Genomic DNA, 16510 nt, shown 5'->3' on the forward strand with positions numbered 1-16510 from the left:
TGTTTAATATATTTTCTGTGGTTTGAATTTTGAATATAATGTTTCATAGGATTTTGAAAAAGTTTTCTGGGATTATAGGTGTGAACCACCATGCTCATCCACAAAAGGCACTTAAAAAAATTATAAACCTAAATTCTTTGTGGTTTTATCTCTTGGCTAGTCATGAAGTAGGAGAATTAACTAAGATGTATTAATCTTCCTTTTAGGCAAGGAAATAACAATCAAAATAAACCAGGGTTCTTACGAAAGAATCAGTATACAAACACCAAATTAGAAGTCAAGAAAATCCCTCAGGAATTGAACAACATTACCAAGCTCAATGAACACTTCAGCAAATTTGGAACTATTGTTAATATCCAGGTAAATGTGGCTATGTCAGTGACAGAAGCCAGGCATTTTATGGGTCTTGGGAAAATTTCTATTAGCTCACCTTGTTTAAATGAGTCAGTGGTTATTCTGATTATCTCTTCTAAGTGCTGTAAATGCCACCATATATCTGTATATCCAGTTTTATGATGGACTTGTTAAACCATGTTTGTTCTTGTGAATTCATTTGGTTCTTTTCTGCAATCTCTTCCTGAAAGAGAATGGGTAGCCTCACAGTTTTGGAGACTGGGAAGTCCAAGATCAAGGTGCTGGATGATTCGTTTCCTAGGGAGTGCTGTCTTCCTGTCTTGCAGATGGTTGGCTTCTCGCTGCATTCTCACATGGCAGACAGAGAAAGAAAAAGAGGGGGTTGGGGCAGATTTCTTTCTCTTCTTTTAAGGCCACTGATACTATTCATTAGGATGCACCCTTATGACCTCATTTAACCTTAATTATATCCTAAAAGCTCTATCTCCAAAACAGTAATATTGGAGTTTAGGGCTTCAACATGTGTATTTTGGGGAAAACATTCATTACATAGCAATGGGTCATAATTTATTTGACTATTTTTTGGTTTTGGGAATTTATATTGTTTTATTTTCTTCAAGGTTGCTTTTAAGGGTGATCCAGAAGCAGCCCTAATCCAATATCTTACCAATGAGGAGGCCAGGAAAGCCATTTCTAGCACAGAAGCAGTTCTAAACAACCGATTCATTCGAGTCTTGTGGCATAGGGAAAATAATGAGCAACCGACACTACAGTCCTCAGCACAGCTGCTCCTGCAACAACAGCAAACACTTAGTCACCTCTCACAGCAGCATCATCACCTGCCACAGCATCTTCATCAGCAGCAGGTGCTAGTGGCCCAGTCCGCTCCTTCAACAGTGCACGGAGGTATCCAGAAGGTAATCTGGTTCACTGGGAATTAAAGCTCTTTTAGTTACACCCTCTAGATCAGTATTTTTCAGTTCCTGGTCCTTGGGTCTTCTACATAAGAGCTACTCATAATTTGAACCGCAGACCAGCAGCATCTGATTTCCTGGGATCTTACTAGAAATGCAGATTCTTGGGGGAAATATTGCAGATTCTTGAGCCATACTCCATCCTACTGAATCAGAATCCCTATGGGTGGGGCCCAAGGATTTGTGTTTTAACAAGCTCTCCAGGTGATTCTTACATACCTTAAAGTTTGAGACGTGCTATTTTACATCAGAATCACTTACCTGGGTGCAAATTCCTGGGCTTCACCTTCTCAAACCTGTGTAGAGTCAGTCTCTAGCTATGGGGCCTATAAATATACATGTTTAACAAGTACTCTTAAGTTATTGTTATGCACACTAAAGTGTAATAACCATCTACCACTGAGCAACTTTGACTGTAGAGCTATTTCTTTATTTTGTATTAGAATCAGTCTTTTTTGTGTCACCCATTTGCCCTCCTGTTTCTCATGTAAAAAAAATCATACATTCCTTCTAAAAATGGGTATAGAAGCTCCAAGAGAACTGGAATTTTGCCTGTTGTGTCCATTCTATCCCTAGTGCCTAAAACAATACCTGGTACATATTGCTCAAAACATATTTGATTGAATAGATGAAGGAAGGAAAAAACAAAAGAACAAAATACCGCACATCAGAGCCATTCAGATACTGACCTAGATAAATCTCATGCTTAGAGTAAATGCATTCAGATTTTTAAAAAGTATTCCTTATAGTACATGGTGTCAACTCCATTTATCATCCTGCTCATTTGCATCTAAATTCTCTTTCAATTATCCCACTTGTATCCCACTTCATGTAGGGGCCCAAAGGTGAATGCTTCCCCTAGATGTTGGATGAATAGTGTAGAAAAGAGTTCGTACTATCACCTTCATGGTGATCATTAGGTTCTGTTAGTACAGCCCAATATTGCATTATGTTTTTGAGGTGATCATTTCACAGTTATTCATATTAAGCCACTGTCAGTTAAGACCCCCTAATTCTTCTTATTTTTTTCTTTTCTTTTCTTTTTTTTGAGACAGTCTCGCTTTGTCGTCATTCAGGCTAGAGTGCAGTGGCGCAATCTTGGCTCACTGCAACCTCTGCCTCCTGGGTTCAAACTATTCTCCCGCCTCAGCCTCTCGAGTAGCTGCGACTACAGGTGCATGCCACCATGCCTGCCCAATTTTTGTATTTTTAGTAGAGACGGGGTTTCACCATGTTGGCCAGGCTGGTCTTGAACTCCTGACCTCAGGTGATCTACCTGCCTTGGCCTCCCAAAGTGCTGGGATTATATGTATGAGCCACTGTGCCCAGCCAAGACCCTCTAATTCTTTCAGAGCATTGCATACCAGAGGAAACATTAAAAAATAGTTGTTTTTTTGTGTGTAGGTGCATGCATTTTGTTGTGATATGTTTTAGACATTCCAAAAAGTATGAATAATCTATCAATCATTTGTATATTCACCAGTGTCATTAAAAAATAAAACCTTATGGATAATGGAAGCACCTTCCCATTCCCATTTTCTTATCTTCTTCCCTAGAGTAATCATCTTAAATTTGTATCATTCCTAGGCATGTTTTTAAACTTCTGCCACATAAGTGTTTATTTTGTATATGCAGATGATGAGCAAACCACAGACATCAGGTGCATATGTTCTTAACAAAGTTCCTGTTAAACATCGTCTTGGACATGCAGGTGGTAACCAGAGTGATGCATCACATTTATTGAATCAGTCTGGTGGTGCTGGAGAAGATTGCCAGGTAGGCATTTTTGGGAGCTTCAGATATATTTAGAAACATTCAATGAATTAACAAAATAAATTAGTTATCAGCCAGACAGTCAAGACAGTTGTGACAGCTAACCTAAGTGTGGCAGGTATACCTCTCTAATTTCCATGTTGCAGTCAGAAATTTGCTAGTGAAATTTTTTTCCTATTCAAAGTTAAGTAGGAGGCTGGGCGTGGTGGCTCACACCTGTAATCCCAGCACTTTGGGAAGCCAAGGTGAGTGGATCAACGGAGGTCAGGAGTTCGAGACCAGCCTGGCCAAAATGGCGAAACCCCATCTCTACTAAAACTACAAAAAAATAAGAAGGGCGTGGTTGCAGGCACCTGTATTCCCAACTACCCGGGAGGTTGAGGCACGAGAATCACTTGAACCCAGAAGGCGGAAATTGCATTGAGCCAAGATCACGCCATTGCACTCCAGCCTGGGTGACAGAGCAAGACTGTCTCAAAAAACAAAAACAAAAACAAAGTGAAGTAGGAATTTGAGAATTTTAGATATTTGTTTATTTATTTATTTAATTTTTTTTTTTTTGAGACAGTTTCGCTGTTGTTGCCCTGGCTGGAGTGCAGTGACACAATCTCGGCTTACCACAATCTCTGCCTCCTGGGTTCAAGCAATTCTCCTGCCTCAGCCTCCTGAGTAGCTGAGATTACAGGCATGCGCCACCATGCCTGGCTGATTTTGTATTTTTAGTAGAGACGGAGTTTCTCCATGTTAGTCAGGCTGGTCTCGAACTCCCGACTTTAGGTGATCCACCCACCTCGGCCTCCCAAAGTGCTGAGACTACAGGCGTGAGCCACTGCATCCAGCCGAATTTTAGATATTTATTAATAGATAAGTGTCTTTATTAGTTAATTTCTTTAATTTCATCTTTTAAGAATTTAGTGAAGGGTATTCTGTCATAGTAAAAAAACCAAACTTTGAAATATGTTTTAAGTAATTTATTTTTAGTAATATATCTATACTATAACTCTTGAGCATGGTGATTATTACAAAGAGAGCTAAATAAAAAGAAAAATAAGCAGAAAAAGCAAAGAAAACTGCAGAGGAAGAGCAGCAATGCATGCTATCCCAAAAAATACAATATAGCTTCTGTAACTGAAACAACCTGATATTGACTCATGAATAGACAAGACTAGTGGAACAGAATAGAAAATCTAGAAATAGACTCAATTGCACATAGGAGTTTATTATATAATAACAAAGTGTCCCAGATCAGTGGGGAAGTTATAGACATGTTGATAAATGGTATTGGGATAACTGGATAGCCAGTAGGGAAAAGATGAAATAAGATCTGATCCTTTTTTTTTTTATTATATCATAAACCAGTATAAATTCCAAATGGATCTGAGATTTAGATGTTGATTGAAAAAACTAAATGATACAACCCTCATGAAAGGAAATTTGGCAGTACAGTATCTGCCAAAATTATGTATATGCATTACTAAACTAGTTATCTTCCCTCTAAGAATCTATGTCAAAGGTATACTAGCCAAAATATAGATAGACATATGTGCAAGGCTAGTAATGATATACCCTTTATAATAACAGAAGACTGGAAACAACCCAAATGCCCATCTGTAGGGGACTGATTACTGCAAATGTAGTATATCTATACAGTAAATATACAACTATATAAAGAATGAATATTTTTATATATACTATGGAGTGATTATCAGAATATATTCAGTAAAAAAGCAAAATGGAAGAAAAAATACATAGTTTACTACTGCTGGTGTGAAAAAGTAGAGGCAGTGAACACAGAGAAGTATTTGCTTATAACAGGAAAAAACCAAAAAGATAATTCATATTATTCAAATCCTGTGGTTATGGCAAGTATAGAAGAAGCTAGATGACTTTTGATTATGTCTTGTTTTGTAGATTTGACTTGGAACCATGTAAATAAATTCTGAATGTAATTATAAAGTAAAATTAAATGAAATAGAAGTAATCCCTAAAAAGTGAAAAGAAAAGTGAAACCCATGAACTAGCATATCTGCATTGAGTGCTTTAAAACAGTGATTTGATGATATATTCCTAGTGTGATATACCCTGAGGACAAAAAACGATTTAAAGAAATCATATCAACATTGGCATTGTTGATATTCTGAAACCCATCTGTGAGCATTGTAGGGTAATTAAAATGTGGAATTATGCTGATGTCCTTCACAACTGAGATTTTCAGTGTGGCTGAAAAGAGAGATAGAAGATAGAAAAGATTAAGTAAATACGCTGTAGTCCTGCATTTGAATAGAAACTATCAGTATAAACTCAGGTTGTATTTTATCTTAAAGGGAAAGAAAGGCAACGAAATATGCCCCAAACGTTTCCCAATTCTATTCACTGAAAAGGTCTAGAAACAATGACCAGCCCAGTCATTGAGCATCCCTAGCACTCAAAGGGATCCAGGGAACCTTGAAGAAATAGCTGTCTCCAGACCTGAGACTGGCAGTATTGCAGATGAGCCTAGAATATGGTATCAAACTAGAAAGTAAGGAGAGTGTCAGAGAATACTAGAGTTCTGTCAAAGAGAAAAACGAATCTGATCAGACCTCTAGATCTACCCACTAATTTAAAAGAAATTTGGGGTATAGAGGGACATCTTCAAGGGTACCATAGAATCCTGTGGGGTAGTACTACTGGATGAGTGACCTGGTTTCTTCAACAAACAATTTGCAACGAAAAGCAAGAGATGGAGAGGGAAACTATGAAGTAAAGGAGACTTCAAAGAGATACAACAAGTTATACTTACATGGACTTTAATAGATCCCATTTCAAATGGGAGGAAATTGTTTAGAAAATTACAAGCTGGAACTGGAGAGGTGAATATTTAATATTAAAGAAGTGTTATTGCCTTTTAACTATATATTGTGATAGTATTGTGGTTATGTTGAAAAATGAAAGGAGTCCATATCTTTTAGAGATATAATTGAAATATTACGGATCATATGATATTTGGGATAAGAATATAGTTAGTTGGGGATATAAATGAAAGAAGATTATTTTATATATTGATTATTGTTGCTGCTTGGTACTTTTGTGTGTTTCAAAAATTCCATTATTTAAAAAAAAAAAAGTGATTAAAGAGTTTCAAGTCAGATGGCCCTGACTGACTTAACCTGCCTCTTACTAGCTGTTGCTATGGGAATTAAAACTTTAATGTTAATTTTATGTTAATAAAAAAAAGCCCAAGAGGGGAATGTGTAGCACATAAATAGTGCTCAGTAAATTTTAGTTGTTGCCATTTTAATAAAATAAATGATAACATGAACATCAGCTATACAAGGTTCTTATGGTACATGCAGGACTTTCCTGTGTAAACTAGTTTAGTTTTGATGATAATTAAGTGTTGTGGTGATTGAGAGAAGTCTTACATTTGGATATATTATTTATGAGATTGAATTTTCCATGGATTTCTTACTATTATTTTCTCTCTCTCTTATATTATTCAAAATTAATTAAAAAGTTTCAAAGAAGACCAGTACAGTGACTCACACCTCTAATCCTAGTACTTGGGGAGGCTGAGGTGGGAGGATCACTTGAGCCCAGGAGTTTGAGACCAGCCTGGGCAACAGAGAGAGACCCTATCTCTAGAAAAAAGAAAAGAAACCAGCCAGGTGTGGTGGCTCGCACCTATAGTCCCAGCTACTCAGGAAGCTGAGGTGGGATTAAGCCCAAGAGATTGAGGTTGCAACAAGCCGTGATTGCACCTCCGCACTCTAGCCTGGGCAGCATAGTGAGACCTTGTCTTTAAAAAAAAAGGAAGAAAGGAAAAATTAAAAAAAAAAAAAAAAAAAACGTAGCTGAATTCTTAGAAGGATTTTTCAGTTATTGGAAACAAGGGTTTTTGTTCGGCACTTCACCTAACAAAAAACAACTTATGATACCCTCCAGCCAGATACCACCTGTAGCCAAACAAATTCAACTTATTATTCAGTGAGAGGTACACACAATGCAACTGTGTGTGCCAAAAGGACTTATTTTAGCATTTCGGCTAAGTTAGATGATTTAGAAGGATTTAAGGAAACAGGCATAAATTCTGTAATAGGATATCTTACTAAATCTTACCTGGAATGAGGCTAAAGTAGTAAATGGTAAAGAAGCAGCAGTCATTCCTGGCGTAAACGTTATGTTTAGTCATTTTATGGTTTGGATAGCATTCATGTTTTTGTCTCTGTTCAGTCATGATTAGGGAGTGGTCTTCATTTTGTCTTGATCTGTTATGGTCACAAGAGCAGCTTTGTCTGATGTTGTTATTTTGTGAAATTGTGTTTAACAGGAGGGCAGTAAGGCTGTTTTTATCTTTTGGGTGACAAATTTATGAATAAAGAACTAGATTTTATAATGAAGTTTTTAAATGTAGAAAGAAAATTTAAATCCTAAGAAGAGTAGAAATATATGCATCATTTCTAAAAAATTACTCTAAGCATTTCTAAGATATAATTATATTTGTGTGTGCTTTTTTTTCTTTAGATATAATTATATTTGTGTGTGCTTTTTTTTCTTTAGATATAATTATATTTGTGTGTGCTTTTTTTTTTTCTTTATCTTTTAGATATTTTCAACTCCAGGCCATCCAAAACTGATTTACAGCTCCTCAAACTTAAAGACACCTTCAAAGCTCTGTTCAGGGTCTAAATCTCATGATGTTCAAGAAGTGCTTAAAAAAAAACAGGTAACAGTCTTGATTCTTCTTGCCTTACAGAAGAAAAGATGCGTTGAATTGTTAAGTGGTTACATTATCACTTTTAAATCAGTTCATGTCGGTAGGGCATGACATCATAATGCTCATATAGCTTCTCTAATGTACACTTGGAAAAAAAAGGATGGACATACAGAAAAAAATGTTTCACAATTGCCATTCAGAATTTTTTTTAAATACACTATTATTCCCTCCAATTCTAGGGTTTATTTTCTTTTTTAAAATTCCTAGGTAGATAATAATTCATATAAAATATAACACTTTTGTAATTATTATCTATATGATTCAGTTCTGAGTTTCATTGTCATCCTATTAAGTTCACATAGGGTTTTCCAAATTAAATAGATATTTGTATGTACTATCTCGGTATAATTAGAGATTTAACAGGAGGGTGGGAGGCACAATTTTCCTGGTGAAATCCATAGATTTTACACTATTATTATTATTATTATTATTATTATTATTATTTTTGAGACAGAGCTTCGCTCTTGTTGCCCAGGCTGGAGTGCGATGGCATGGTCTCAGCTCACCACGGCCTCCGCCTCCCAGGTTCAAGTGATTCTCCTCCCTCAGCCTCCAGAGTAGCTGGGATTACAGGCATGCGCCACCACACCCCGGCTAATTTTGTATTTTTAGTAGAGACGGATTTTCTCCATGTTGGTCAGGCTAGTCTTGGACTCCCGACCTCAGGTGATCCACCTGCCTCGGCCTCCCAAAGTGCTGGGATTACAAGTGTGAGCCACTGTTCCCGGCCTACTCTATCATTTCTAACCTATAGCTGCATGTCATTTTTTTCTTTTTCTTTTCTTTTCTTTTCGACGAGGTCTCTGTGGCTCAGGTTGAGTACAGTGGCATGATCATGGCTCACTGCAGCCTTGATGTACCAGGCTCAAATGATCCTCTCACCTTAGCCTTCTGAGTAGCTGAGTAGGCATGTGCCACCGTGCCCCGGCTAATTTTGTTCATTGTTTTGTAGAGACAGGGTCTCATTCTGTTGCTGAGGCTGGACTCAAACAATCCTCCCACCTCAGCCTCCCAAAGTGCTAGGATTACAGGTTGAGCCACCATGCCTAGCCTCACATTTTTAAACTTTAAACTTCAAAAATAAGGATTTAGCTTATTACATTGGCAAGTGAAAACAACTTTTGTTTTTCTTCATAAGGACATTCAGGTCATTCAAGTCAATAAATCTCATAGAGATAGCTAATTAGGTCCAATATTTTAAATATTTTTTAAGTACAGTTATAAACTCTATTATGTTGAAAGTGTTAGAGAAAATATACTCAAAGGTTTCATCTTTGGTGTCAGCTATTTTTTTATTAGGGGGACAGTCTGTCTCAGGGAGGACCCAGAAAAAATGAGTTGAGAATGGTGGCAAATTATGTTATCTGTATTAATTTCTTTTTCACTTATATAGGAAGCAATGAAGTTACAACAAGATATGAGGAAAAAAAGACAAGAAGTGTTAGAAAAACAAATAGAATGCCAAAAGGTAAAACAAGAACTCATTATTTGCATGCTAGAATTGATGTATAGAATTGATTTTAAAAGTATTATTCGTGATTTTTAAAGTCTTCTTTATATTAAAGTTTATTAAGCATGGTTTTACCTTTTTCTGTTTATTTCGTAGATGTTAATATCCAAGTTAGAAAAAAACAAAAACATGAAACCAGAAGAAAGAGCAAATATAATGAAGACTTTGAAAGAGCTTGGAGAGAAGATCTCACAATTAAAAGATGAATTAAAAACATCTTCTGCAGTCTCCACACCATCTAAAGTGAAGACAAAAACAGAGGTATCTATTTGCATTTTTTTATTTAACATAGGGTTATTGAACATCTACCACGTGCCTGGCACCTTGAAAGTACAATGGAACCCTTAGGTAGCTAATATCCTAATAGGAATATAGGCAAACAATTATTGTACTTAAATATATCCTGATTATAGTACTTTTTTTTTTTTTTTTTTTTTTTTAAGGAGACAAGGTCTCACTATATTGCCCAGGCTTGCCTCAGATGCAGTCCTCACACTTTGGCCTCCCAGAGTGCTGGGATTACAGGTGTGAGCCACTGCACCCAGCTGCCACAATTTTTTTTTAAGTGTTTGTACAGATTCTCTGTACCCTTTTTGGGAAGAGGTTCATAATACCCTGTTTGAACAGAGATGTGTTTTTTAACTGAATATTTTGGTTCCCTGCTGAAGATGACACTGTTAGAGTGATGGTAGTGAAAGAGGTATTTCCCATTTCAGCAGTGTTTTTTTAATGCTGTAATAGTATTGTAATAAAACCATCCTTTTAAAAAAGTAGCCTGGCCTATTCATATGAGTAAAAATGTGGCATGTTATTAAAAAGAATAATCAGAAGTTCTAGATCTATTTAAGTCTAATTTTATTAATTTCTATCTGTTTCCTTGCCTGTACTTGGTTTAGACAGTGGTTCCATTATACCACAGTTCTGTGGTGTGATTATAGACAATTCTAGTCCTCTCAGAACTGGTAATAAATTTGTCAGATATGTAGAATGTAAATTGTTATATGCAGTATTACATTAAATTTGAAATTATGGTTCTCTATCAGTATAGAAACATAAAATGTTTAAGATTTCTTCTTAAAAGTATAATAAAAATGTTTTTTATTGAATTTTTTTCTAATTAATAGAAAATATATATGCACATTTTAAAAATTAAAGAGGTGAAAAATATCACTGGCAGTCATGTCTCTTAAAGACTGAAAAATAATTTGTCTCTAATAAAAAAGAGAATGGCAACAGTTATGGATTCCAATCTGGTAGTAATTATGTAGCTGTTACTTTTGTATTATAAATACATTTTTACTATATAATTTATTTTGTTCTTTTGTGTTTCATTTGTGATACTTTATTATGTGACAGTTATTCTGAGCTCCCTCATCTCAGGTGTCTGTTCCTAGGATCTGATTTTTAAGCCGTCTAATGCTTACTATTTTTCACTGATACCCATTTACTTTTTACATGTTGACACTACTATATCTGTAAAGTTAGTTTTTTCAAAACACCCATGTTTATTGCATCCTCTTATTCTCTGTGTCATTGTGTAACTATAATGTTCTGGAGAAGATCTTGTAAGTTATCTAAAAAATACCTTTTTATTTTCAATTTTTCCAAAGGCCCAGAAGGAGTTATTAGATACTGAACTGGACCTCCACAAGAGGCTGTCCTCAGGAGAAGACACCACAGAATTACGGAAAAAACTCAGTCAGTTACAGGTTGAGGTGAGATTTAAAAGGAGTTAGTGCCCCACCACATTTAACATCTCAAAAAAGTTTTCCTTTGGCCAGCATGGTGGCTGACACCTGTAATCCCAGCACTTTGGGAGGCTGAGGTGGGTGTATCACGTGAGGTCAAGAGTTTGAGACAAGCCTGACCAACATGGAGAAACCCTGTCTCTACTAAAAATACAAAATTAGCCAGGTGTGGTGGCGCATACCTGTAATCCCAGCTACTTGGTATTCGGGAGGCTGAGGCAGGAGAATCGTTTGAACCTGGGAGGCAGAGGTTGCAGTGAGCCGAGATCACGCCATCACACTCCAGCCTGGGCAACGAGAGTGAAACTCCATCTCAAAAAATAAAAGAAAAAAACAGTTTTCCTTTGTTTTTAAGGTTTAGTCTAACAATATATGCTGCATTCTACTTTTTGTTGTTATTCAGGCTGCACGGTTAGGTATTTTACCTGTGGGTCGAGGAAAGACCATGTCCTCTCAAGGTCGAGGAAGAGGCCGAGGGCGTGGAGGAAGAGGAAGGGGATCACTAAATCACATGGTGGTGGACCATCGCCCCAAAGCACTAACAGTTGGAGGATTCATTGAGGAAGAAAAAGAAGACTTGCTTCAACATTTCTCAGTAAGTTTTTAAAACAGCAAATGCTAACTCTAAAAACACTGTGTTCATCATTTTCCTTGCTGCAGTGTGTATAAATGTCAAATGTTTTGTAGATTAGAAAAATCAGTGGTAAAAAACATGAATACTACCAAATGCCTATTTAATATATTTAAAAGTCAAGAAGCAGCTCTTGCTTTTGATTCCATAATACTCCACTTAAGTGCATTTGTAGTGACAAGTTGTTTCAAAGCTATACTTAATGCTTGTTTTAGGTTTATTACATGGCTTACCAGGTATTTACAGTTAATAGTGAAACAGTCTGGGATAGAGGCAAAATTCAAAGAAAGAATTTATTAGGATAACAGGTATATTTAGTTATATTCTGTATGTAGTGACAACCCCTTACTTTTAGGCAAACATGCAAATAGGTTTGCTACAGGCAAATGTCTTTACTGTTTTGGACATATGCAGTATATACTCTTTCCAGGCACTCATTCATTCAGTAAATATTTCATTGAGCATTATTTGTGCTAGAACATTTTCATACATGATCGCATTTAATTTTAAATGACTGTATAAATGTGAAATACATGTAAAACGGTATACATGTGAAATCCTATGTGTACAACAGATGTGAACACCACAACTTAAAATGTCAACAGCAATCATATAATTAATAAATAGTGGAACCAAGATAACTAGGTTCCCTATTCCTCAAACAACTCTTTTGAGAGGAAATATTTTTAGCCCTATTAAATGTTAAAGATGGCCCAGGACAGTGGCTCATGCCTGTTATCCCAGCACTTTGGGAGGCTGAGGCAGGTGGATGACCTGAGGTCAGTCAGGAGTTTGAGACCAGCCTGGTCAACATGATGAAACCCCATCTCTACTAAAAATACAAAAATTAGCTGTGTGTGGTGGTATGCACCTGTAATCCCAGCTACTTGGGAAGCTGAGGGAGAAGAATTGCTTGAACTTGGGAGGCAGAGGTTGCAGTGAGCTGAGAGAGTGCCATTGCACTCCAGCCTGGGCCACAATAGCGAAACTCCATCTCAAAAAGAAAACAAAAAATATTAAAGATAGTGAGGGAAATCATAAAGAGCAAGGCTTCACTTCAAGTGTTCTTATTAGTTTGATGCCCATTAACCTTGTTTCACCCTGATTCTTGGGGAAGATAGGCTGTTATGAAAAGGACATTCCACATTTGAATGTCCTCTGGGTTATGAATGGTTCACTCTTGACCCAGTTCTTTCCCTGGTGTAACCCTTATTTGCCGTTTTTGTAAAGTGGGAGGATAGCTCTAAGTGACTTCTTGAGGAGTAAAGAGGATGGCGAAGCACTATACAAGTGCAGGGTATTTTTGTGAAGGCTGCCCGAATGTTGATTTTTGTCTTTTAAGGTTTAGTTTATAAAATTAAAATCTCCTTGCCAAATAAATTGGTCATGTAGAACGAATACCAGTTCTGGTGAGGTGATATTGGATTATGTGAAGCAGAATTTCTACAAATTTGACTCATTGCAGAAAGTTTCAGTTACAAAAAACAGTTAATCTTACTAGGAAGACAGCTACATGTTCATTCCTATGGTCACTGGAGACTATATGTAGATGTTTAAAATTTAACCCAGAAGTCATGCTCAAGTGGATCTCTTTCCTTCTGAAAAGTAGAACCATTCTAAAGCATCTAATAATAACCAATTTTTATGTACATGTACCTGACAAGTCTGCAGTGTGGCATTCAGTTGGCAGATGTGGTTATGTCTTGACACTTAGGAAAAGAGCAAGCAAAGCTAAGGCAGATGAGGTAACTTAGGAACAAAACACTTCCTTTGGTTTGGATGGCTCTTTTGTTTTCTTGTTTGATAGCGTGCTGTCAGATAGGGTCTTGAGTACGAGGAGCATGCTTCCCTAATAATAACTACTTGGGCAATATAGTATGCTTTCTTTGAAATACAGAAATACATATGCTTAGGCATTATTGTGAATAGAGTTAGCAAACATAAAAGGAAACTGTTCTTCAAGGTCTTTTGTATCTCACAGAGGCCAAGGTAAAATCTGTATTTTAAATATTCTTCTATTCTTAATGATTATGAAAGGATCATGGGTGAGCCGTATCTATATGAAAAAATGATGGATGGATTTTAATGAAGTTATTCGGAATCGAATTCTGGAGTCCTTCAGAGTTTGCTCTTCAATAGTCTAAGAACTTACCATAAGTGGGTTATGGTTGTATGCAAATGGCAGCTATAAATATGCTCATTATAGTGCATGTAATAGTGAAAAATGATAACCGTGTAAATGTTTGACAGTGTTTTGCTGCCTTTAAAAACGTATTTATTTATGTATTTTTTGAGACAGAGTTTTGCTCTTGTTGCCCAGGCTGGAGTGCAATGGCGCAATCTTGGCTTATTGCAACCTCCACCTCCTGGGTTCAAGCGATTCTCCTGCCTTAGCCTCCTGAGTAGCTGGAATTACAGGTATTAGTCATCACACCGGGCTAATTTTTGTATTTTTAGTGGTAGTAGTATTAGCACGTCTCTATTTTCCATAGTTCCTGAGGAACACATACTCCTTTTTTTTTTTTTTTAAATAGGTAGTTATCTTTTTTTTTTTTTTTTTTTTTTGTGACAGTCTCCATCTGTCACCCAGACTGGAGTGTAGTGGCACAATCTTAGCTCACTGCAAACCACTGCCTCCTGGGTTCAAGCGATTCTCGTGCCTCAGCCTCCTGAGTAGCTGAGACTATAGGCATGCATGACCACACCTAGCTAATTTTTCTATATTTTTACTAGAGATGGGGTTTTGCCATGTTGGCCAGGCTGGTCTCAAACTCCTAGCCTCCAGTGATCCGCCCGCTGGCCGCCTTGGCCTCCCAAAGTGCTGGGATTACAGGTATGAGCCACTGTGCCCGGCCAATGCAAACTACTTTTAAAATCAGACTTTTTACTTCACATTCACTTTTGGGATGAAGCATCAGTGTTTTATGTTGTGTACTTTAAAACCAAATTTGAGGATATTGGTTGATCTTGATCTTTTTGGTCCCAGGTACATACATGAAAGGTATATATAGATTAAAGCATATACAAATTTAAAATACATAGAATATTTAATTTATAGTGCAGGTTATATATATAACAGCATAAAAACATACATTAATATATAAATATATTAATAATATGTATCAGAGATCAGCACACTTCTTCTCTGAAGGACTAGATAGTAAATACATTGTCTTCTCTTTTTCACCTGCTCTTCCCTCTCTTCCTCTTTCCTTTCTAGTTCTTTTTCTTTTTTTTTTCTTCTTTGTACTTCAGTGGATGAACATTTTTTTCATTTAATAACCTTTTCAAAAATGTAAAAACCATTCTTAGCTCCTAGGTCATTAAAAACAGGGTGCTGGGCTACATTTATCCTGAGGGCTGTAGTATGCAGACCCCTAGTATGTTATATTACTTTATATATCAAATATTTAAGTTAAACATAATTAATTGAAATATATAAATATAATTTTATATATATATATATATATTTTTTTTTTTTTTTTGAGACGAAGTCTCGCTCTGTCGTCCAGGCTGGAGTGCAATGGCCGGATCTCAGCTCACTGCAAGCTCCGCCTCCCGGGTTTACGCCATTCTCCTGCCTCAGCCTCCCGAGTAACTGGGACTACAGACGCCCGCCACCTCGCCTGGCTAGTTTTTTTGTATTTTTTTTAGTGGAGACGGGGTTTCACCATGTTAGCCAGGATGGTCTCGATCTCCTGACCTCGTGATCCGCCCGTCTCGGCCTCCCAAAGTGCTGGGATTACAGGCTTGAGCCACTGCGCCCGGCCTAATTTTATATATTTTAAAGATCAAAATCAGTGAATCCAGAAAGAACTTTCTAATTGTTTGTTTTTTTTTTTTTTTTTTTGAGAGGAAGTCTTGCTCTGTCGCCCAGGTTGGAGTGCAGTGGTGTGATCTCGACTCCCTGCAGTCTCTGCCTCCTGGGTTCAAGTGATTCACCTGCCTCAGTCTCTAGAGTAGTTGGGATTACAGGCGTGTATACCTCCTGGCTAATTTTTTTTGTATTTTTTAGTAGAGACGGGTTTCACCATGTTGGCCAACCTGGTCTGAAACTACTGACCTCAGGCGATCCACTGCCTCAGCCTCCCAAAGTGTGAGGATTACAGGCATGAGCCACTGTGCCTGGCCCAGAAAGAATTGTTTAATAGAAGAATCTTTATTTATATATCTTTTTTTTTCACAGAAATCTTAAGATTTTTAATATCTTAATGAAGTTAATGTTAAATATTTATAATTGAAGTTTAATTCAGAAGTTGAAAATTTTAACAGCCTTGCCAAGGGCACAGATGGGACAAAAACTAAAGTACATTCCTTCATCCCTGTTGAAGGGAGGTTTGGCTAGATACAAAAGGAAAAGTTATTTTTTCTAAATATTTGGAATATATAGACTGTACTTTGATATTTTTCAAGTAGTATGGCTCATTTAACTAAGAATTTTGAATTTTTCCTTCTTTTGAAGAAGTCTAAAGTTAGGTTTTAGGATTGATCAATTCAGAAATTCAGCTGCTCATATTTACATATTTCTCTTCTATCCTACCATGTTGCCTTTTATTAGGCTTTTTTCCTCTTGCCTTGACCTCCCAAAGTGTTGGGATTACAGGCGTGAGCCACTGCACCTGGCCAGTTTTTTTCTCTTTTTTTAAATTCCTGTTTTTACTGTTACTTCTTGATTTTTAAATTTTTTTTTTTTTTTTTTTTTTTTTTTTTTTGAGACTGAGTCTGGCTCTGTCGCCCAGGCTGGAGTGCAGTGGCCGGACCTCA

The 16510-nt window shown here is 36.8% G+C and overlaps 1 protein-coding gene across 3 annotated transcripts in view; it reads left to right on the plus strand.

Moving 5' to 3' along the window:
- Window positions 1-16510, plus strand: part of RBM27 (RNA binding motif protein 27) — an 87804-nt gene that overhangs the window by 57707 nt on the left and 13587 nt on the right. For all 3 annotated transcript variants that reach the window (NM_001261062.1, XM_015141102.3, XM_078004123.1), the window contains 8 exon segments: window positions 207-360; window positions 975-1271; window positions 2964-3104; window positions 7687-7806; window positions 9251-9325; window positions 9464-9628; window positions 10978-11082; window positions 11519-11710. In NM_001261062.1, coding sequence (NP_001247991.1) covers window positions 207-360; window positions 975-1271; window positions 2964-3104; window positions 7687-7806; window positions 9251-9325; window positions 9464-9628; window positions 10978-11082; window positions 11519-11710 — 1249 coding nt within the window.

The sequence above is a fragment of the Macaca mulatta genome, chromosome 6 (genome assembly GCF_049350105.2).
Source record: "Macaca mulatta isolate MMU2019108-1 chromosome 6, T2T-MMU8v2.0, whole genome shotgun sequence".
Classification (NCBI taxonomy): Eukaryota; Metazoa; Chordata; class Mammalia; order Primates; family Cercopithecidae; genus Macaca; species Macaca mulatta.